Source organism: Jaculus jaculus, chromosome 14 (genome assembly GCF_020740685.1).
Source record: "Jaculus jaculus isolate mJacJac1 chromosome 14, mJacJac1.mat.Y.cur, whole genome shotgun sequence".
In the NCBI taxonomy this organism is placed as follows: domain Eukaryota; kingdom Metazoa; phylum Chordata; class Mammalia; order Rodentia; family Dipodidae; genus Jaculus; species Jaculus jaculus.
Genome location: NC_059115.1, coordinates 1,664,838 through 1,688,514, shown reverse-complemented (window position 1 = coordinate 1,688,514; position 23,677 = coordinate 1,664,838). Strand labels below are relative to the sequence as shown.

General features: G+C 49.5%; 1 protein-coding gene across 1 annotated transcript in view; it reads right to left on the bottom strand.

The window, feature by feature from the left end:
• Positions 1-1,878: 1,878 nt before the first annotated feature.
• Itpkc (inositol-trisphosphate 3-kinase C) overlaps positions 1,879-23,677 on the bottom strand; it is a 28,068-nt gene continuing 6,269 nt past the window's right edge. Inside the window, exons 2-7 of the mRNA XM_045134170.1 lie at positions 19,506-19,605; positions 16,484-16,697; positions 13,215-13,419; positions 8,750-8,851; positions 7,913-7,984; positions 1,879-3,275 (exon numbers count right to left, since the gene is read on the bottom strand). Coding sequence (XP_044990105.1) covers positions 3,072-3,275; positions 7,913-7,984; positions 8,750-8,851; positions 13,215-13,419; positions 16,484-16,697; positions 19,506-19,605 — 897 coding nt within the window. The 3' untranslated portion in view covers positions 1,879-3,071. The remainder of the gene's footprint in view (positions 3,276-7,912; positions 7,985-8,749; positions 8,852-13,214; positions 13,420-16,483; positions 16,698-19,505; positions 19,606-23,677) is intronic.

Genomic DNA, 23,677 nt, shown 5'->3' with positions numbered 1-23,677 from the left:
GATTGTTGTTGTTGTTGTTTGTTTTGTTACTATTTTAGAGAGACAGAGAATTGGTGTGCCAGGGCCTCAGCCAGTGCAATCAAAACTCCAGACTTTCGTGCCACCTAGCCGGCACGTGCGACCTTGAACTGGCTGACGTGGGATATAGAGAGTTGGACATGGGTCCTTGGGATTCGCAGACAAGTGCCTTAACCGCTAAGCCATCTCTCCAGCCCTCAAATGAATATTTTATTATTTATTTATTTTGCATCAAATATTTAAAAAAAAATACCTGTCAGGTATGGTGGCACCCACCTTTAATCCCAGCGCTTGGGAGGCAGAGGTAGGAAAATCGTTGTGAGTTCTAGGCCAGCCTGAGACAACACAGTGAATTCCAGGTCAGCCTGGACTAGAGTGAAACTCTACCTTGAAAAAAAACAAAATAAATAAATAAATAAATCTTGCTAGTCGTGGTGGCTCACGTCTGCAATCCCAGCACTCAGGAGGCAGAGGCAGGAGGATCTCCGCGAGTTTGAGGCCCACCTGAGACAACACAGTGAATTCCAGGTCAGCCTGGGCTAGAGCGAGACCCTACCTCAAAAAAACAAAACAAAACAACTAAGTCCCATGAGCACAGTTCTGTGTACCAGCCACTTCACCTGAGCCGGCCAATCCCCTCTTCAACACACTTAAGGAAAGTACCAGATTCCCCATCTGTGACAGTTCTGTTGTCTGTGGGTCTGTGGCGGCCTGTCCCGATGGAGGCAGGGAGGCCCTTCTGGCGGTGGACTATGTATAAAGGACACTCAGCCCCTCACCCGGCCCTCTGCCACCTACCCTGCTGCCGTCCTTCGTGGGCATCGGAACCCAGCCTTGGCCAACTTCCAACATGGACTGAAGACCGGCGGCTCTCCAGCAACCTCCAGGCCTTCAGTGCCAGGCCGGAAGCACTGAGGCATCAGCCTCGTGGACTGGGCAGCTACCAGGTTCCTGACTGTGCAGCCTGCAGACGGCTGTTGTTGGGCTGCCTGGCCTATGTCATGTAAGGTCATCCGGTAAATCCCCTCATGAGACATATTCATTCTGTCAGGTCTGTTGTAGAGACCCTATCGTGGTCCATGTATTACTGCAAAAACACCCAACGTCTGTGAAGGATGGAGGCTTGTTTCGCTCCCTTCTGGAGTCTGGGAATCCAAGAACATAGCCTGGCATCTCGAGGCCTCGCTGCTTTGTACCAAGGCTGTCCCAGTAAGACAGCAAATATGCCACCTCCAGGCCCTAAAGTTATTGTCACCACCATGGGGGGCCCCACATTCACAATCTTATCACCTCCAAATATCATGAACATGAGTTTGGGGGTCAGGTTTCCAACACATAGCAGTTCTGAATCGTCAATGGGTCAACTGCCATCCTGAGCCTGCCTGCCTGCCCCAAGGCGACCATTAACCTGTCCCTCCACCCAAGCATCAAGGCTCAGAGTATGAATATTAATATGACTTCATAATAAAAATATGAATATTGGGCTGGAGAGCTGGCTTAGTGTTTAAGGTGCTTGTCTGTGAAGCCTAAGGACCCATGTTCGACTCTAGATTCCAGGTAAGCCAGACACACAGTGACACAGGTGTACATGTATCTGGAGTTCGTTTGCAGTGGCTGGAGGCCAGTATAATCTGAGGGCTGGAGAGACAGTTAAATGGTTAAAGCACTTACTTGCCTGTGAAGCCTAAGGACCCAGGCTCAATTCCCTAGCATCCATGTAAGCCAGATGCACGTGCATCTGGACTTCAATTGCAATGGCTGGAGGTCCTGGTAACTCTCAAATAAATAAATAATTTTTAAAAGAAAGAATATTAATCTGAGCACACACACAGGTGCAAAGAAAAAAAAAAAAACACATCATTGACTCTGTCCTGTTTATTGGGGTGTTGTTACGGATAGGAGACAGTGAAGCCATTTTGCCACGAGCCCCTAACACCACCCCACCTAGCTACCTTGCATATAAATACGTACAAAGATAGGCAGTGGAAAAGGACGTGTCTGCCCTGGAAGACAGCAGGGCTTTGGCTGAGGGAAGAGGTAGGTACTGGTCCCCAAACACATCCACCCACGTGGGCCCAGCAGCCAAGGTCGCGGTGCTGCAGAAGCGCGCCCCACGGCTCTCGAGTCTTTGGTGGTTAAAGGCTGCAAGCTCAACGTCATGGCCAGCAGCCTACCCCTTGCGCTTCTGGGCCACCTGGTACTTCACTGTGGGCGGGTGGGGGGACTTCCTCATAGTAGCTCTGATCCCCAAGGAGGAAAACTACTTCCCCTGCCCTGGAAACTCCTTCCTGCCACCACGCTCTGCTAGGAGGAAGGGGACAGAAGAGCCCCAGGGTCAAGGTCCAAAGGAGGAAGTTTCGAGGCCGGATCAGGTGCACCAAGGAAGCAGGATGTCTAATGAGGGCGTGTTGGTCACAGTGCTGCTCCACGGTGGATGTGGCTGTGGTTTGGGTCTGTAAGAGGTTGGCAGAGTCCATCGAGCAGCAGGGAGGATCCTGCAGGTCCCTGGCAGGGCAGGAGGCAGGAGCCATGGCCCACGGGGCAGCATCACGCCTCCAGCATCCCATGCCACAACCGCCTCAGGGCGTCTCAGCTGTTGGACGACCTCCAGATGGGGCCGTCACTGCTTCGGGTGGAGAAGCCACTTCCTCCTGCAGGAATTCACGGGTGCCTGATCCTCTGGGGTGTACAAGACAATCTATCTGGACTCTGGACTCAAGGAGCCATCTGGGAGGGGCTGCCGAGGGAGGAGTCATTCCTATGGCTGTGAGCACCGAGTCACACCTAGGGACATCTGACTTGTGTTAGGGCAGCACACTTTCGCTGTGGCCTCTGATAGCCCTTCCTGACTCACTGTGACCCCACCTGGCTATGGTCCCCGTATCATGAGTGAGCCCGGTGCTGCGGGGTCCACCAAGGCTCTTCAAACCACGCTGGTCTTGCGCTACGGTGCACCATCTTCCACTGGCAACCTCAGACCCCACGACATCTTGGGACTCCTCCAGGTGGACACACGCCACCCAATAACGTGAGCCTACCAGCAGCTGAGCGTATCAGCTCTGGGCCAGCCCCTGAAGAAGGCAGATCAAGTTGTCCAGGCCCCAGAGGTAGCCATCTTCACGGTTGCCCTCGGCCCAGGGCAGCCGGTGGGTGAGTGTTTGGCATTCGGGCAGGGTCACTGTCTTGCCGAAGTCAATCATCCAGACCTTGGCCAGGCCAGTGTGGTCATGCACAAAGAGAAGAGAGCTGCCCACCACCTAGAGAGGGAGAGAGAGGTGGTTAGGGAAGGAGAGCATGCCCAGGCCACAGCCAACAGAACAAGATGATGGACAGGCTGGAGAGATGACTCAGTGATTAAGGTGTTCACGTGCAAAGCCAAAGAACCCAAGTTCAGTTCCTCAGGACCTACGTTTGCAGTACGTGGCCCTGGTACGCCCATTCATTCTCTCTCTGTCTGCCTCTTTTTCTCTCTTTCAAATAAATAAATAGGACTGGAGAGATGGCTTAGCGGTTAAGCACTTGCCTGTGAAGCCTAAGGACCCTGGTTTGAGGCAAATTCCCCAGGACCCACGTTAGCCAGATGCACAAGAGGGCGCAAGCATCTGGAGTTCGTTTGCAGTGGCTGGAAGCCCTGGCACACCCGTTCTCTCTTTCTCTCTGCCTGTTTCCCTCTCTGTGTGTCACTCTCAAATAAGTAAGAATAAACAAAATAATTTTAAAAATAAATAAATAAATAAAAAGAACAAGGTGATGGACAGTGGAAACCCTGGAACCAGATTGCCTGAGTTCAAATCCTGCCTATGCCACTAACTGTCTGTGTGGCGCTGGGCAAGTGAATTAACCTCTCTGTGGTTCAGCTTCCTGATATGCATAATAATAATTACATAGCATTTTTACACACAAGGCATTTAAAATGACGTGGCAGAGCTGGGGAGATAGGGCTTAGCAGTTAAGGTGCTTGCCTGAAAAGCCAAAGGACCCAGGTCTGATTACCCAGGACCCACGTTAGCCAGATGTACAAAGTGGCACATGCATCTGAAATTTGTTTGCAGTGCCTAGAGGCTCTGGCATGCCAATTCTGTCTGTCTCTCTTCTCTCTCTCTCTCTCCCTGCTTGTAAATAAATAAATAAAATTTGGAAATAAATAATAAGATGACATAGTACATGGCAAATATACATCATATAACAGCTTATTTTTATGTATTTATTTGAGAGACAGAATGGGTGTGCCAGAGCCTCCTGGCACTGCAAAAGAACTCTAGATACATGCGCATCTGGCTGACATGGGTCCTGGGGAATTGAACCTAGGTCCTTTGCAGACAAATGCCTGAACTGCTAAGCCATCTCTCCAGCCTCATCTAACAGTTTTGTGTGTGTGCCAGGGATGAACCAGAGCCTCCACATGCCATGCTACACCCAGCCATTATCTTCTTCCTCTGCTTTTGGTTTTTCAAGGTACGGTTTCACTTTAGCCCAAACTGACCTGGAACTCTTTAATTTTATATATATATATTGTTTATTTATTTATTTGAGAAAGAGAGACAGAATAGGCACATCAGGGCTTCCAGACATATGCACCCCCTTGTGCATCTGCCTTATGTGACTTTTGTGGAATCAAACCTGGGTCCTTAGGCTTTGCAGGCAAGTGCCTTAACTGCTAAGCCATCTCTCCAGCCCTCCCTTTTTTTTTTTTTTTTTTTTTTTTTTTTTGGTTTTTCGAGGTAGGGTCTCACTCTAGCCCAGGCTGACCTGGAATTCACTACGTAATCTCAGGGTGGCCTCGAACTCACAACAATTCTCCTATCTCTGCTTCCCAAGTGCTGGGATTAAAGACATGCGCCACCACGCCCAGCTCAGCCCTCCCTTTTATATATATGTGTGTGTGTGTGTGTGTGTTTATTTATTTATTTATTTGAGAGAGAGGCAGATAGAGAGAATTGGAATTCTTTATGTAGTCTCAGGGTGGCCAAACTCAGAGTAATCCCCCTACCTCTGCCTCCAGAGGGATTAAAGGTGTGTGCCACCACACCTGGTCTTTCTTTTCCTTTTTCTTTTTCTTGTTTCTGGTTTTAAGAGGTAGGGTCTCTCTAGACCAACATGACCTGGAATTCACTGTGTAGTCTCAGGCTGGCCTCAAATGCCCAGTGATCCTCCTGCCTCTGCCTCCTAAGTGCTGGAGGATTTTTTTTTTTTTTTTTGAGAGCAATAGAGAAAGAGGCAGAGACAGAGAGAGAGAACGGACACACCAGGGCCTCCAGCCACTGCAAATGAACTCCAGATGCATGCGCCACTTTGTGCATCTGGCTTACGTGGGTCCTGGGGAATCGAGCCTCGAACTGGGGTCCTTAGGCTTCACAGGCAAATGTGTAACTGCTAAACCATCTCTCCAGTCCCTGTGCTGGGGCATTTTTAAGACAGGGTTTTGGCCTGGGAAGATGGCTTAGCAATTAAAGATGCTTGATTACAAAGTCTGCTGGCCCAGGTTCGATTCCCAAGCCACTCATGTAAGCCAGACACAGAAAGTGTCTGCTGTTCATCTGCAGCAGGCAAAAGGACCTGCTATGCACACAGACCCACCCACACACCCCCACACATGCAAAACAAAAACAGCAGTCTCACATAGCCCAGGCTGGCCTTGAACTAGCAATGTACCCAAAGCTGACCCTGAACTCCTGACCCTCAGTGCTGGGATTACAGTGTGTCACCATGTCTAGATTTTTTATTTGCATGTTTGCTTTCAAACATTTATTCATTTATTTGCAAGCAGAGAGAGAGAATGAGGGCCTCTAGCCACTGAAAATGAAGTCAAGATACAAGTGCCACTCTGTGTATCTGGCTTTTCGTGGGTACTGGGGAATTGAACCCAGGCCATTAGGTTTTGCAGACAAGTGCCATAGCCACTGAGCCATCTCCCTGGTCCTGTGTGTTTGTTTTGAGCGATTCTTCTCACCTAGGCCATGCTGGTCTATGTCTCCCACTCCTCCTGCCTGTAATTCTTAAGTGCTAGGGTTTTGTTGTTTGTTTTAAGGTAGAGTCTCACTGTAGCCCTGGCTGACCTCGAACTCACGGCGATCCTCCTACCTCAGCCTCCCCAGTGCTGGGATTAAAGGTATGCGCCACCACGCCGGGCTAATGCCAGGGTTGTGAGCGCAGCCAGCACACTGGATCTTCCCTGTCATCATTTGTTAAGCCACAGCTCAGATGGCTGCAGGGTCTTGAATGAGTCAGAGCGCCTGGAACTGGAAGGAACTGGAAAAGCCCTTCTCTAGAGAGGGTCAGTAGCTTCTAGGGCCCAGTGGACTGTGGCTGACGACATCAGGCAAGTGGCTTCCTTCCTGTGGCCTCTGTGTCCTGTCTGTAGGATGGGGAAGTTTGTAACACGCTGCCTCCTGCGGTCACTGACAGCGTCCCGCGCCTCACCCGCGCATCAGGTGCCTCTGCGCGCTGCGCTTGGGAACCGAAGGCGGATGCTGCTAAGTGCTCTGCTTCACTCGTCTGAGAAGTGGCCACCCGGGCTGGGGAGATGGCCCAGTGGTTCTCAACACTCTGGCTGATGAAAACCTGACTCTGAGGTTCAATTCCCCGGTACCCACATGTGGGGGTTTGATTCAGGTGTCCCCCATGAACTTAGGTGTTCTGAATGCTAGGTTCCCAGCTGATGGAGATTTGGGAATTAACGCCTCCTGGAGGCAGTGTACTGTTGGGGGCGGGTTTATGGGTGTTATAGCCAGTGTCCCCTTGCCAGTGTTTGGCACACTCTCCTGTTGCTATGGTCCACCTTAGTTGGCCAGGGGGTGATGTCCACCCTCTTCTTATGCCATCGTTGTCCCCTGCTGTCCTGGAGCTTTGAGCCTGTAAGCCAAAATAAACCTTTTTTTCCCCCCACAAAAGCTGCTCTTGGTCGGGTGATTTCTGCCAGCAATGCGAACTTGACTGCAACACCATGTAAAGCCAGATGCACAAAGTGGTGCTTGTGTTTGGAGTTTGTAGTGGCAGAAGGCTCTAATGTGCGAATATTCTCTCTCATTTTCAATCTTTCTCTCTCTCATCTAATTAAATATTTGAACAAGGCTGGAGAGATGGCTTAGTGGTTAAGGCATCTGCCTGTAAAACCAAAGGACTCAAGTTTGGTTCTCCAGGACCCATGTAAGCTACATGCACAAGGTGGTGCATGCATCTGGAGTTCATCTGCAGCAGCCGGAGGCCCTGGCAAGCCCATTCTCTTTATCTGCTCCCCTCCAAATAACTAAATAAAACAAATAATTTTTTTTTTTTTTGAGGTAGGGTCTCACTCTAGCTCAGGCTGACCTGGGATTCACTGTGTAGTCTCAGGGTGGCCTCAAATTTTCAGCGATCCTTCTAACTCTGCCTCCCAAATGCTGGGATTAAAGGTGTGTGCTACCACGCCTGGCTAAAATAATTTTTTGTTTGTTTGTTTGCTTGTTTTGAGGTAGGGTCTCATTCTATCCCAGGCTGAATTGGAATGCAGTCTGTAGTCTCAGGCTGGCCTTGAACTCATGGCAATCCTCTTACCTCTGCCTCCCGAGTGCTGGGATTAAAGATGTGCGCCACCATGCCTAGCTTTAAAATAAATATTTTAACAAACCAACCACCACTCCTTTCTCCAAAAGAAAAACGAGGGCTGTGGATGTGCTCAGTGGAAAAGACCCCAGTTTTGATTCCCAGCCCTTCAAACAAATAAACAAAGAGGTAAATGAAGCCCAAGAAGGTATGTCACGTGCCCAGCTCACACGGCAGAGCTGGCCTTCATCAGCTGGCTTGAGTCCACGCTTCTGACTTCCCACCTTTCTGAGATCTTTTCGCGGAACCCTAAACCATGGGGCCCACATACCCCCTCCCTTGGGCATGCACCCATGACGTCCAGGACACGTACCTCATGGGTCTTGAAGAAGGGAGAGTTCTCCAGAGCTTCACGGAGTTCTTCTAGACGTGCCACGTATTTTCTCTGCGTGCGAGAGAGAGGGTGTCTCATGAGCATAGAAACACTGCGCAGGCCGAGAAGGCCACCTGGAGGCCAGACCTCATCCTGGACCCCCAAAGGAGTGGGCAGACTGGAATAAGGGTAGAGTGAGTAAGGGGGTGGAGCCACCAAGGTGGCTCACATAAGAGGGAGGCAAGTTACATGACCCCTTACAATCCCACCAGCTCATCCATGGAGAGGGAGCCTGTTACCCTTCACTTCAGCAAGGCTTGGTCCCATGATCTGATCCACTGGACACAGTGTGACCATTGTAATCCAACCCACCAAACTGGGCATTGGTGGTGCATGCCTTTAATCCCAGCACTTGGGAGGCAGAGGTAGGAGGATTGCCATTTCGAGGCCACCCTGAGACTACATAGTGGATTCCAGGTCAGCCTGGAACAGAGTGAGACCCTACCTCAAAAAACTAAACTAAACTAAACTAAAATCAAGCACCAAAAAGTCTTACACCTACTAGTTGGTCTCTGCTTCTGTGGTGAGAACCAGCCTGGTGGACCGAGAGAGACTGCTAAATCCTGAGCCAAGGCAGTGAGCCTTGGCGCACACATGAGCCAGGTCACCTGGGACCAGCCAGCCTTAGACATGGCCCCAGCTGCCAACACATGGTGTGGGCCAAGCCAGCTGGTGAGCCGAGCCCAGCCCAGCCTGACGTACCGGAGCACGGCTAGGAAGCAAAGGTGGCTGTCTTAAGTGGTTACATTTTGGGATATGGGTGTGCGTCCCTCGTACCAAGATTCCGAGGTCCCCATCCACAAAGTCCTCCAACGCCTTCGTCACCTGCCCCAGCGCCTGGGTCTTCTTGAAGTTGGTGTTGCAGGTCCCATCCGCTTTCTGCAGAGCCAGGGAGGGATGAAGGGGCATCTGTCACGCCTGCCGCTTCCCACCCCAACTCCATGCAACCTAGGCCGACTCCCAGAACACTGGTCAGGGAAAGCAGCCGCCCGCCCAGCTCAGCCCTGCATCAGGCTCCCGAGCAGTTTGCCCTTCCCAGCCTGACGTTCAACCTCACCACTGAGCCACTTTAACCAAGTGGGCTTTTCACCATGCCAGCATCTGGCGTTCAGTCATGACACAGCCACTTTAGAGCTCGGTATTCTTATGCAACTTCCCTACTTATTATTATTAAACAAGTGCTTTAACTGCTGACCCATCTTTCTACCCATATGTATTATTACTATTATTTGTCTCTTAATTTTTTTTTTTTTCAAAAAATGGGCATGCCAGGGCCTCCAGCCACTGCAAACAAACCAGACGCCTGTGCCACCTTGTGCATCTGATTTATGAGGGTCCTGGGGAATGGAACCGAGGTCCTTTGGCTTTGCAGGCAAGTGCCTTAACCACTAAGCCATCTCTCCAGCCCTATTTTTTTTAATCTTCTAAACAATATTTAATTTATTTATTAGACACACAAAGAGAGAGAGGCAGATAGAATGGGCACACCAGGACCTCCAGCCACTGCAAATGAACTCCAGATGAATGCGCTACCTTGTGCACCTGTCTTACATCTTACGTGGGCACTGTGGAATTGAACTTGGGTCCTCAGGCTTTGCAGGCAAAGGCCTTAACCACTAAGCCATCTCTCCAGTCCTTTAAATCTTTTTTTTAATACTTTAAAAATATTTTTATTTTTATTTGAGAGAGACAAAGAGGAGGAGAGAGAAAGACAGACAGAGAGAGAATGGGCACACCAGGGCTTCCAGTCACTCCAGATGCATGCAGCACCATGTGCACCTGGCTTACATGGGTTCTGGGGAATTGAACTTGGGGCATTTGGCTTTGTAGGCAAGTGCCTTAAGTGCTAAGCCATCTCTCCAGCCCTGTTTCCCCCCACCCCCTTTGAGGTAGGGTGTCTCTCCAGTCTAGGCTAACCTGGAACTCACTCTGTGGTCCCAGGCTGGCCTTGAACTCATAGCAATCCTCCTAACCCTGCCTCCCGAGGGCTGGGATTAAAGGTGTGCGCCACCACGCCTGCCATATAGCACTCTGTGTGTCTGGCTTTACATGGATACTGGGGGGTCGAATCCAGGCCTGCAGGCTTTGGCAGGCAAGAATTCTATCCCTGAACCACGAATACATGCCAGCGGGCACAAGGGCCTGGCCTTTAACCACAAAGCCAGGTCCACAGCCCTAGTGACTTGTTTTGAGACAGGGCGTCATGTAGCCCAGGCTGGCCTCCAGTGAGCTATTTAGTGGAGGATGAGCTTGAACTCCTGATCCTCCTTCCACACTTCCCATACAGTAGGGTTACAGGACAGAACCACCGCTCGCAGCTTAAGCAGATCCTTTCACAGGGGTCACCCTCAGAGGCCTCCTCTGGAAAATGGGAACTGTGTGGAAGTCTACTTCCAACAGCTAGTGTGAGGAAGGAGTCTCAGGGACTGGGTGTGTAGAAGGCAGAGCCTACCCAATAAATGAGCTGAACAGATGACCTTTTTTGTTTTTATGTGAGAGTGAGAGAATGAGAGAGAATTGGGGGCTGGAGAGATGGCTTAGCGGTTAAGCGCTTGCCTATGAAGCTTAAGGAGCTCGGTTCGAGGCTCGGTTCCCCAGGTCCCACGTTAGCCAGATGCACAATGGGGCGCACGCGTCTGGAGTTCGTTTGCAGAGGCTGGAAGCCCTGGCGCGCCCATTCTCTCTCTCTCCCTCTATCTGTCTTTCTCTCTGTGTCTGTCGCTCTCAAATAAAAAAATAAAATAAAAATTTAAAAAAAAAAAAAAAAAAAAAAAAAGAGAGAGAATTGGCACACCAGGACCTCCAGCCGCTGCAGGCAAACTCCAGACGCAAGCTGCGCCTCGTGTGCACGTGTGACCTTGAACACTTGCATCACCTTGTGTCTGGCTTACATGGGACCTGGAGAGTTGAACCTGGATCCTCAGACTTCACAGGCAAGCGCCTTAACCACTAAGCCATCTCTCCAGCCTTCTCTTTCTTTGTGTTTTGCTTTGTTTTGTAGTGCTGAACATTATGCTCAGGGCCTTGCACACACAGACAAGTGCTCTACTCCCGACCTGCCTGTAGCCCTTGGGTCTCACTGGCTGGCTTCAAATTTTCTCTCTCTTTAAAAAATATTTAATTTATTTATTTATTTGAGAAAGGGGGAGACAGACAGTGGAAAAAAGGCAGAGAGAGAATGGGCGCACCAAGGCCTCTAGCCACTGCAAATGAATTCCAGACACATGCGCCATCTTGTACACCTGGCGTATGTGAGTCCTGGGGATTCGAACCTGAGTCCTTTAGGCTTCACAGGCAAATGTCTTAACCACTAAGCTATCTCTCCAGCCCCCTCTTTCTTTTTTTTAAAAGATTTTTTATTTTTATTTATTAGAGACAGGTAGAGAGAGAGAATGGGCACACCAGGGCCCCTCGCCACTGCAATCAAACTCCATATGCATGTGCCACCATGTGCATCTGGCTTACGTGGGACCTGGAGAATTGAACCTGGGTCCTTGGACTTTGTAGGTATGTGTACCTTAACTGCTAAGCCATCTCTCCAGGCGCTCTCTCTCTCTCTCTCTCTCTCTCTCTTTTTTTCTTTTTCTGAGGTAGGGTCTCACTCTAGCTCAGGCTGACCTGGAATTCACTATGTAGTCTCAGGGTGGCCTTGAACTCACAGCAATCCTCCTACCTCTGCCTCCTGAGTGCTGGGATTAAAGGTGTGCGCCACCACACACAGCATTAACTTTTTATTTTGTATTCAGGGTCTAAGTTACCCAGACATGCCTTAAATCTCTCTGTAGCCCAGGCAACTCTGAACTCTGGCCTCAGCTTCCTGGGGTAGTTGGAATTGCAGGCTCACACTATCAGGTCTGGCTTTTTCAATTATACTTAACTTTCAAACAGAAACTAGACCAAAAAAAAAAAAATCAGAGGTTGGGGAGATGGCTCAGCAGTTAAAGGCCCTTGCTTTCAAAGCCTAACAGCCTGGGTTCAATTCTCCAGCACCCACACAAAGACAGGTGCACAGCATAGTGATGCATGCATCTGGAGTTCGTTTGCAGTGGCTAGAAGTCCTGGTACGCCCATCCTCACTCACTCTCTCTCTCTCCCTCCCTCTCTCTGACTGTAACAAATAAATAAAAATAAAATCTTTTTTAAAATATAAAAAAAAAACCAAAAAACAGAAACAGTGTGTGGTGGCACATGCCTTTAATCCCAGCACTGGGGAGGCAGAGGTAAGAGGATTGCTGTGAGTTTGAGGCCACCCCGAGACTACAAAGTTAATTCCAGGTCAGCCTGGGCCAGAGTGAGAACTTACCTCGAAAAACCAATAAATAAATAAACAAGTAAGATAAAAAAATAAATACCTTGAATAGAAAAAGATGATGACATCAAAATAAAAGAGAGACTAATGGAGAAAGGGAGTGCATATGACGGAGAGTGGAGTTGTAAAGGGGAGAGTGGGGGGATTCTCATGGTTTATTGTTTGTAAGTATAGAAGTTGTCAATAAAAAAATTATACATTAAAAAACATCAAAATAAAAAGATAAAAAAAAAGGACCGGTGCACAGAGCACTGCGTGAGTCTGGAGACTATCTGCGCTGGCAGGAGGCCGTGGCCAGTACCCACTCTCCGTTTGCCTCTTTCCCTATAAAGAAATAAAAATGGGGGCTGGAGAGATGACTTAGTGGTTAAGGCATTTGCCTGCAAAGCCAAAGGAGCTTGGTTTGATTCTTCAGGACCCACAAAAGCCAGATGCACGAGGGGATGCATGCGCCTGGAGTTCGTTTACAGTGGCTGGAGGCCCTGGTGCGCCCATTCTCTCTCTCTCTCTCTCTCTCTCTGCCTCTTTCTTTCTCTCAAATAAATAAATAATATATATTTTTTTAAAAAAAGAAATAAAAATATTAGGAGAAAAAATAAGGCCTAGGGAAATGGTTCAGCAGTTGAAAAAACTTCCTTGCAAAGCCTGCCAAGCCAGGTTCAATTCCCCAGCCCCCGCGTAAGGGCAGAAGCGTCTGGAGTCCGTTTGCGGTACACGGCTCAATGGATCTGAGGGCCTGTGACCCAAGTTTGGGACCCCAAGTTTGGGACCCCAGGGGGGCTGGACCAGAGGAAGGCTGGACTTGGATCTGCCTGTTACGAGGAAGAAACGGGCGAGATGCTCAGGCACGCCCAAAAGATGAGAAGCGGGGCTCCCCCAAGCTCCCCAGTTTCCAGACCAGCTTCCTCCCGCCTCCCCGGTGCTAGCCCTCACCTTGATGCCCTCGATGCGGAAGCCCAGCGTGGAGGTGGAGCTCACGGTCTCCCTCCACTGCATGTACCGGGGCTTGGTGACCGCGCCCAGCGCGTGCTCCTCGGGGGTGGGGGCCCCGGGGTCCACCGCCACCATCTTCTCGTACATGTCCTTCCGGGGCCGGGGCCGTTCTCGGGCTTTCACCAGCTCCTCCTCCAGGTAGGTCCTGAGCACACGGAGGGACGAAGAAAGTCATGACGCACGAAGCTGGGGCCCGTGTGTCCTGATACTAAGCCATATTTTAATTTTCTTTTCTTTTTTTTTTTTTTTTTGGTTTTTGAGGTAGGGTCTCCCTCTGACCCAGGGTGACCTGGAATCTGGAATTCACTGTGTATTCTCAGGGTGGCCTCGAACTCATGGTGATCCTCCTACCTCTGCCTCCCGAGTGCTGGGATTAAAGGTGTGTGCCACCACGCCCGGCTCTGTTTTTTTTAAATATATATTTTATTTATTTTAGAGAGAGAGAGAGAGAAAGAATGGGCATGCCAGGGCCTCCAGTCACTGCAAACAAACTCTAGATGTATGTGCCACCTTGTGCATCTGGCTTATATGGGTCCTGTGAGCTGAACTTGGATCCTTTGGCTTTGCAGGCAAGCTACCTTAACCACTAAGCCATCTCTCCAGTCCCAAAGACATATTTTAAAGTCAGTGTACAGACTGGATATAGTATTGTATACCTATAATCTCAGCACTTGAAAGATGGAGGATCGGGAATTCAAAGTCATCCTCAGCTACATAGTGAATTTGAGGCTAGCCTAGGCTATACAAGACCCTGTCTCAAAAAAAAAAAAAAAAAAATAAGGGGGGGCTGGAGAGATGGCTTAGCCCTTAAGCGCTTGCCTGTGAAGTCTGAGGACCCGGTTCGAGGCTCGATTCCCCAGGACCCACGTTAGCCAGATGCACAAGGGGGCACATGCGTCTGGAGTTCGTTTGCAGTGGCTGGAGGCCCTAGCGCACCCATTCTCTCTCTCTCTCTCTTTGCCTCTTTCTCTCTCTGTCTTTGTCTTTGTTGCTCTCAGATAAATAAATAACAAAAAAGAAGTTAGAGGAGATTTATTAAAAAGAACAGATAAAAGATAAGAAAAAAGAGAGAGAGAGGGAAATCTCTCAGGAGTTAGAGATACTTGCTTACGTGCAAAACCTGCAGGTTTGGGTTCAATTCTCTAGCCATCAATGTAAAGCCAGACAGGCATTTATTTGTGCTACAGGGACAAGAGACCCTGGCCACATCCCCTCACCACCACACATGTACAAGTAAATAAAAAAAAAAATTTAAATTAAAAAAAAATGTTTTTTTCCTCCTACCTCTGCCTCCCGAGTGCTGGAATTAAAGGCACGTGCCACCACGTCTGGCTAAATTTTTTTCTTAATTTTATTTTTATTTATTTATTTATTTGACACAGAGAGTCAGCGAGTGCCAGAGCCTCTAGCTCCTGCAAACAAACTCCAGATGTGTGCACCCCTTTGTGCATCTGGTTAATGTGGGTCCCGGGGAATCAAACCTGGGTCCTTTGGCTTAGCAGGGAAACACTTTAACCACTAAATCATCCCTCCAGCCCTATTTTTTTTTTTAAAGAAAGCCACAGAGATGGCTTAGCAGTAAAAGGCACTTGTTTGCAAAGCCTGCCAGCCCCGGTTCAACTCCCAAGCTACCCACATAAGCCAGATGCAAAGAGCGGGTCTAAGAGCCACTCAAACAATTGCTTTTCAAAAATGATTTCCAGGACTGGAGAGAGAGTTCAGTGGTTAAGGTGTTTGCCTGGAAAGTCTAACAACTTGGGTTCAATGCCCCAGTACCCACTTAAAGCCATATGCACAGTGTCACATGCATCTGGAGTTCGTTTGCAGTGGCTGGAGGCCCTGGCACACCCATTCTCTCTCTCTCTGCCAGGTGTGATGTTGTACGCCTTTAATCCGAGCACTAAGGACAGTGAGGTAAGAGGACTGCTGTGAGTTCGAGGCCACCCTGAGAATAATTCTACGGCAGCGTGGGCTACAAGACCCTACCTCAAAAAAACAAACAAAAAAACAAAAAACCCTAGATTTTCCAATAGTCAATCACCATGAAAAAGTGCGCAATTTCTTCCTTTCTTCCTCCCTCCCTCCTTCCCTCCCTCTCTCTCTTTCTCTTTCTTTCTTTCTGTTTTTTCAAGACAGGGTCTTGCTCTAGCTCAGGCTTCCTGGAATTCACTATGTAGTCTCAGGGTGGCCTCGAACTCACAGCGATCCTACCTCTGCCCCCTTATTGACTAGAAAATCTAACTCTGCCTTATTAACTAGAAAAATCAGAAATTAAAACGCCATAGGCTGGACATGGGGGCGCATGCCTTTAATCCTAGTACTCTGGGAGGCAAGGAGGAGGATCGCTGTGAGTTCGAGGCCACCCTGAGACGACATAGTGAATTCAGGTCAGCCTGGGCTAGAGTGAGACTCTACCTTGAGAAAAAAAAAAAAAAAAAAAGAAAGAGAGAAAGAAAAGAAACGAAAACCAGGCATGCTGCCATACCCGCAAAACCCCAGCACTGGCAAGCCTGAGAGGGCTCTCTCCGTGGGCAGAGTGCCGGCCTAGCACGCACAGAGCCCTCGGTTCACCAGGCGTGGGGCGAACGCCTTTAATGCCAGCACTTCAGGGGCAGAGGGAGGAGGACGGCTGCGAATTCCAGGGTTAGCATGCGTCTGGAGTTTAGTTAGGTAAGCCCATTCTCTCCTTGCAAATAAATTTAAAAACCATTTTCTTTTAATTAAAAGAGAAATAGAGAATTTCTTTTGAAAAGCTAAGTGTGGTGGCGGATTGCCGTGAGCTCAAGGCTATTCTGAGACTACATAGTGAATTTCAGGTCAACCTGGGCTACAGTGAGACCCTACCTTGAAAAAACAAACAAACAAACAAACAAACAAACAAAATAATAATAATAAAAGCAAACAAGAAATAGCACTGCATACCCCTTAACCAGAATGGTCTAAATCAAGAAAATGGACAGAGGCTAGAGAGGTGGCTTAGCAGTTAAAGTGCATGCCTGTGAAGCCTAAGGACCCCGGTTCGATTCTCCAGGTCCCACGTAAGCCAGATGCACAAGGTGGCGCGAGTCGAGCTTGTTCGCAGTGGCTGGGGGCCCTGCTGCGCTCGTCCTCACTCTCTCCCTAGTAAATAAAGAACGCACACTGGCACAATCATGTTGGCCCTGTTTTTCAAAAAGCCTACCACTGACCCCATGGCTGTCCCCGCCCACCTGCTGCCCATCTTGCAGTCCATAATGGAAGGCCCCTCAAAGTCCGCCAAGAGATCTTCCATCTGGTTGAAGGCCTGGCCATCCCGCTGCACCATGCCGTAATAGGCGGGCACAAAAGGCCGCAGGGGGTCTCCCATCAGCTGCTCCAGGCTGCGCTGCTCACACTGACAGAAACGTTTCAGAATCCGGCCATCTTCTCCTGCCTGGAAGTTCCCTGAGGGCGGAAGGACCAATGACAAGATCAGACAGGCGTCAGGTAAAGAACATTCCCATCTCTCCGTCCAGCACCATCTTGCCTGACCTCCTGCAATGCTGGGAAACACAAACCTTGGACAGGCACGGAAGGGCAGGGCTCCCTTGCTGGCATCCTTCTGTCCTTCCTTCCTTCCTTTTTCTTTCCTTCCTTCCCTTCCCTCCCTTCCATACTTCCTTTCTTTCTATATATTTTTTTTTGTTCTTTTTGGTTTTCCGAGGTAGGATCTCACCTGGAATTCACTATGTAGTCTCAGACTGGCCTCGGACTCATAATGATCTTCCTATATCTGCCTCCCGAGTGCTGGGATTAAAGTCATGCACCACCACACCTGGTTCTTTTTTTAAAAATGTATTTTACTTATTTGAGAGAGAGAGAGAGAGAGGGAGGGAGGGAGGGAGAAAAAGAGACTGAGGGAGAGAGAATGGGTGCGCTTGGACCTCCAGCCACTGCATACAAACTCCAGACGTATGTGCCCCCTTGAGCATGTGGCTTATGTGGGTCGTGGGGAATCGAACCTGGGTCCTTTGGCTTTGCAGGCAAACGCCTTAACTGTTAAGCCATCTCTCCAGCCCTTTTCTCTTTTCTTTTTCTTTTCTTTACTTTTTTTTTTGAGGCAGGCTCTTGCTCTTTTGCACCATCATATCCAGCAGATTTCCAGCTTGATACACAGCCAGAGCTGACCTTGAAGCTTTGAACCTCTACTTCCCAAGGGCTCCACGTGTTGGGGTTACTGGTGGGAACCACACCCCCCCCCCACACACACACACACCTGGCTTGGGAAAAAGCTACTTCACTCCATCACTTAAGCAGTTCTGCTTACAGCTCCCTGTGTCATCCATTGCTTTGTAAGTGAATCATGAGCTCCTGATCCTCTGTGGGTATCGTGAGATTTGAGTTGAGAACCTGGCTTCCTGAGCAGACCTTGCAGGAGTCCCTAGGCATGAACAACTGGGGCGTGTGTAAGTTCATTCACGCTGGGCATGGTGGCTCTCTTCTGTAATACCAGCACTCCAAAGACCGAGGGAGGAGGACTGCTACCATTTTGAGGCCAGCCTGGGCTACACAGGACTTCAAAGTATGCTGGGTATGGCGGCTCACATCTTTAATCCCAGTGCTTAGGAGGCTGAGGTAAGAGGATCACTGTGAGTTCGAGACCAACCTGGGCTACTGTGAGACCCTGCCTCAAAAACAAATAAACGCCGGGCACAATGGTACACACCTTTAATCCCAGCAATGAGTGCAGAGGTAGGAAGCCTGCAGATAGCTGTGAGTTCAAGGCCAGCCTGAGCCTACACAGTAAATTCCAGGTCAGTCGGCTACATCAAGACCCTACCTTAATAAAGCAAACAAATAAAAAATGCAGAAAGGAAGGAAGGACAGAAGGAAGGAAGGAAGGAGAGAGAAACATGAGCTTGAGTAGGAAGAAAACTCAGTAGCAGAGGCCAGTAAACTAGAAAAGAGATAAAGGGAAGAGAAAGGAAGGGAGGGTACTTAATAAGATGGTAGTGTATATATGTAAGTAGAAGAACAGATTAATGGGGATGAAAAGGCTTAAGTGAGGTCAGGGGAAGAGATTGAGTAAAGGAAAGATGGAGGAAGGGCTAATCAAATCTAACAGGATATAAATAAATCATATGGAAACCTACTTTTATGGACAATAAAACACTCAGGAACCATAGATTGTTACTTGAAAATTTTCAGTGCCAGGGATGAGATACCTTCCAGTGAGCTGTTGGTCAGAGAGGTCACTGACACCCCCCAAACATTACAGGCCATTGTTAAGGCCCTTGGTTTCCCACCAGGAATAGATGGTAAGACCCTATTGCTGAAAACTCCACATACTTAGGCTGCAAGGTCACTGAGAAATCCTGCTGGAGCTGAGCTGAAAACCTTCTCCATGTAGATCAGCTGACAGAAAGCTGGAAAAATCCATGCTGCATGCAGTTCAATGGGACAGAAAGAAACCACCAGTGAAGATACTCAACAGTGGACACTCCAAGCCTTATAAATGACCAGCCAGACCAAATGAGCCAACAGGTGCAACAGAAACATGTCTGTTATGGGGGAAACCAAATGCCCTCTAATTTGAGAGGAGGCCTGCTCCGTGGGAGGGAATACATCCCTGATACTGAAAACCTACAACAGGAGTAGTCATGAGCCCTAGGGGTGTAACATCTGTTGGTGTCTGGCTAAATGTATATACTATGCTCATCAAACTGCCCAGTAATCACTTCTCTTAATGTTCATACCCATATATTAACTTTTGGATAGAGAAGCTTATCTTTTCAAATGGTGATGACCTTAGGATGACTCAGAAGGCACCATGGTGCTGAGAAGAAGTGACAGAGGAGTGCTCAGCACTGCAGTATCTCTATCACACCTTCCAAGGCTCAGGGTCCATTGCGGAAGAGGTGGCAGAAAGAATGTAAGAGCCAAAGGAAGGGTAGGACTCCTTACAATGTGCTCCTCCAGGCACAAAATGGCCTGGATATCCATGACCTCACAGTGCCTCACACTACCTACACAAGACCATCATAATAGGAGGAAAAGATGATGACATCAAAATAAAAGAGAGACTGATTGAGAGGAGATCAGGAGATATGATAGAGAGTGGAGTTTCAAAGGGGAATGTGGGGGGGAGGGAGGACATTAACATGGAATATTGTTTGCAATCATGGAAGTTGTCAATAAAAATTTTTTTTTAAAGTTGGCTTCTGCTCAGGACCCTCTGCCCAGCTCTGCCTGCCCACTGCCCCCAGCTCTCACCAGCGTGTCCGGAAAGCTGAACCCAAGGGTAGTGTTTCCGGAAGGAGACCACGAAGGGCGAATACTTCAGAACCGTCTTCAGTTTCTTCCAGGGCTTGCTCTGTGGGGGACATAGCCAGGGAGGTCAAGGCCAGACGTACTGACACAAGGGGACACCAAGGTGGACCCCGAGCTCTTTCCAGGGCTACGAGGTTGTCTGGGATCACGGTCCCCAAGCTTGTTGGGATTAGGGAACCCCACTTAATTGAGAAAGCACAAGCTTTCCAAAGGCCTCAAGGTAAAGGTGGGTCAAGGACTGCCTCTATCACTATTTCTTTGGTTTTGTGTCTCTCTCTGCCTTGAATAAGGAGACGCTAGTGCTGGAGAAACGGCTTAGTGGTTAAGGCACTTGTGTACACCACCAAAGGACCCAGGTGTGATGCCCCAGGACCCACGTAAGCCAAATGCAGAAGGTGGCACATGTGCCTGGAGTGTGTTTGCGGCAGCTGGAGGCCCTGGCGTGCCCAATCTCTCTCTCTCTCTCTCTCTCTCTCCCCACTTCTTCTCTCTCTCAAACAAATAAAATATATATATTTTTTAAAGTATAGACTAGGGATAGAGAGATGGCTTACCGGTTAAGGTGTTTGCCTGCAAAGCCAAAGGAGGTTCAATTTTCCAGGACCCACATTAGCCAGATGCACAAGGGAGTGCATGCATCTGGAGTTCATTTGCAGTGGCTGGAGGCCCTGGTGTGTCCATTCTCAATCTCTCTCTCCCAAGTAAAATAACAAATAAATAAATAAATAAATAAAATATAGTATAGAGACTAAGCCGGGTGTGGTGGAGCAATCCCAGCACTCGGGAGGCAGAGGTGGGAGGATCACAGTGAGATCGCGGCCACCCTGAGACTACATAGTGAATTCCAGGTCAGCCTGGGCTAGAGTGAGACCCTACCTTGAAAAACCAAACCAAACAAAAAAAAGTACACACTAGGTTTTGTTGCCATGACAACGTTCCCTGCACATAAAGCCAGATATGCCTACCCTAACCATAGAGACAGGAGCCAACCAGAGACCGACTGGGATAGAGGCCGTGGCTGTCATAAGCACTGGTCACCACGGCTCTAGCTTTGCTTCCAGGCGGCAGGTCCTTGCCCTCCTGAACCCAGGTTAGTGACCTACTGTGATCGATGAACTGAGAGGAAGTGGTACTTTCATTGGAAGCTGTCAATGCAAGTTCATGACTTTCCATGTCCAGTCTTGTACTGGGCATGAGGGAGGGGCAGAGGTGGGCCCTGAAAGGAAGACAGCTCAGAGCAGAGCCCCTCGTGTCTAACAGAACTATGACCTATGTGAATCAAAGGAGCCATCTGTCCTCCTAAATCATGCAAATTTGGGGCTGTCTGTTACCACAGCAGACCCTGACCTGCCCTGACTAACATGGAAAAGGGCATAGACTGGTTAAAAGAAACCCAGGTGTGGTGACAGATGTCTAATCTCAGCACTTACAAGGTATAAGCAGGAGAATCAGGAGTTTAAGGACAGCCTCACCCTGTGCTACATGAGAACTTATCTCAAAACAAACCACGATGGGAGAGATGGCTTAGTGGTTAAGGCAGCTGCTTACAAAGCCTAAGGACCCAGGTTCAATTCCCCAAGACCCACGTAAGCCAGATTCACAAGGGGGTGCATGTGTCTACAGTTCATTTGCAGTGGCTGGAGGCCCTGGTGCATTCATGCTCTCTCCCTTTCTATCTGCCTCTCAACTAAAGACTAAAAATGTCAGCAGTGGTGGTGCACACCTTTGGTCCCAGCACTGTGGAGGCAGAAGTAGGAAGATTACTGAGTTCAAGGCTACTCTGAGACTACATAGTGAATTCCAGGTCAGCCTGGGCCAGAGTGAGACCCTACTTCATAAAACCAAAACCAAACCAAAACAAACAAACAAAAAGACAGCCTGAGGGAGAAAAAGAGATTGAAAGAGTAAGATTTGAGAGGAAACAACAGAGAACCAGAGAAGGGCTGGGGTGTGGCACAGTGGAGTTTAGAGTGGGCATGTACAAGGCCCTGGGAATTCTCCTAGCACCACAAAAAAGAAGCAAACAGAGCTGGAGAGACAGTTCAGTGGTTAAAGGCACTTGCTTGCAAAGCTTGATGGCCCGGTTCAGTTCCCCAGTATCCACATAAAGCCAGATGCACAAGATGCAGTGGCAAGAGGTCCTGGCACACCCATACTCTCTGTCCTCTCTCTGTCTCTCTCACAAACTAAAAAAAGAAAATAGCCGGATGTGGTGGTGCACGCCTTTAATCCCAGCGTTTGGGAGGCAGAGAGGCAGGAGGACTGCTGTGAGTTCAGGGCCAGCCTGTTACCACAGAGATTCTCAGGTCAGCCTGGGCTAGAGGGAAACCCTCCCTGGAAACAAACAAAACAGCAAACAGAAATCAGGAAAATTTAGCTATTTCAGATACAACATAATGCTTCAACCAGGAGCCAGGGTCTGAATCAGATATGTTTCCCTCTCTCTCTGTCAGACATAGGTACACAAACACATACACACACACATGCCAAGCACATCCGTGCCCTTAGCATGTGTGGGGCAGTGGGTCACTGCGGTGTGTTCACAGCACTCACCCCACCCCCCCCAGCAGTCAAAGGCAAGTTCTCTCCCAGGCCCAGCCACCCAGCAGACACCTAAGGATTGGTGGCAGCCAGCAGCTGGAGACTAAGCAGGGAGTCAGGGTGTTGGACTGAATGGGATCCAGGAAGGGCTATTTTTTTCCCACGAGGAGGAGATGATTAATCAAGGTTCCTGTTTACTAAGCACCTGGAACATTCCAGGCACCATGACAAAGACTCTGTGTGCCATACCCTATTTAACCCTAAAAACAACCCCAGGAAGATAGTTGTGTCACACGGGAAGAAACAGCTCACACAGGTGAAATGGCCATCCTACTGTGGGCTGGGAGTCTGGTGATGCCCTGACCCCACTTCCCCAAAAGAGGAGACCCACCACACTCTTGCAGGCTAACAATCATGAAGGCAACGGGTGGGAAATGTCAGGGTCAGGATGGTGTCCATGCCACATGGTCTGACAGCTTGGAAAAAGGTTGAGAATGTTCTTTTATTATCATAAACAAATTCAATAACAGTATTGGAGATAGAACCCAGGGTAGGGGCTACTAATACCACACAAGGGCTCTACCTCTGAGCCACGGCCCCTGCCCCTCACTGTGGATCCTAGACAAGTGCTCTACCTCTGAGCCACGCCCCCAGCCCCTCACTGTGGATCTAGACAAGTGCTCTACATCTGAACCACATCTCCAGCCCCTCACTGGGGACTCTAGACAAGTGCTCTGCCTCTGAGCCACGCCCCCAGCCCCTCACTGTGGGTTCTAGACAAGTACTCTACCTCTGAGCCACGCCCCCAGCCCCTCACTGTGGATTCTAGACAAGTGCTCTACCTCTGAGCCACGCCCCCAGCCCCTCACTGTGGATCTAGACAAGTGCTCTACCTCTGAGCCACGCCCCCAGCCCCTCACTGTGGACTCTAGACAAGTGCTCTACCTCTGAGCCACGTCCCCAGCCCCTCACTGTGGGTTCTAGACAAGTGCTCTACCTCTGAGCCACGCCCCCAGCCCCTCACTGTGGGTTCTAGACAAGTGCTCTACCTCTGAGCCACGCCCCCAGCCCCTCACTGTGGATCTAGACAAGTGCTCTACCCCTGAGCCACGCCCCCAGCCCCTCACTGTGGATCTAGACAAGTGCTCTACCTCTGAGCCAGGCCCCCAGCCCCTCACTGTGGATCTAGACAAGTGCTCTACCTCTGAGCCACGCCCCCAGCCTCTCACTGTAGATTCTAGACAAGTCCTCTACCTGAGTCACGACCCCAGCCCCTCACTGTGAACTCTAGACAAGTGCTCTACCTCTGAGCCACACCCCCAGCCCCTCACTGTGGACTCTAGACAAGTGCTCTACCTCTGAGCCATGCCCCCAGCCCCTCACTGTGGATCCTAGACAAGTGCTCTACCTCTGAGCCACGCCCCCAGCCCCTCACTGTGGACTCTAGACAAGTGCTCTACCTCTGAGCCACGCCCCCAGCCTCTCACTGTGGATCTAGACAAGTGCTCTACCTCTGAGCCACGCCCCCAGCCCCTCACTGTGGACTCTAGACAAGTGCTCTACCTCTGAGCCAC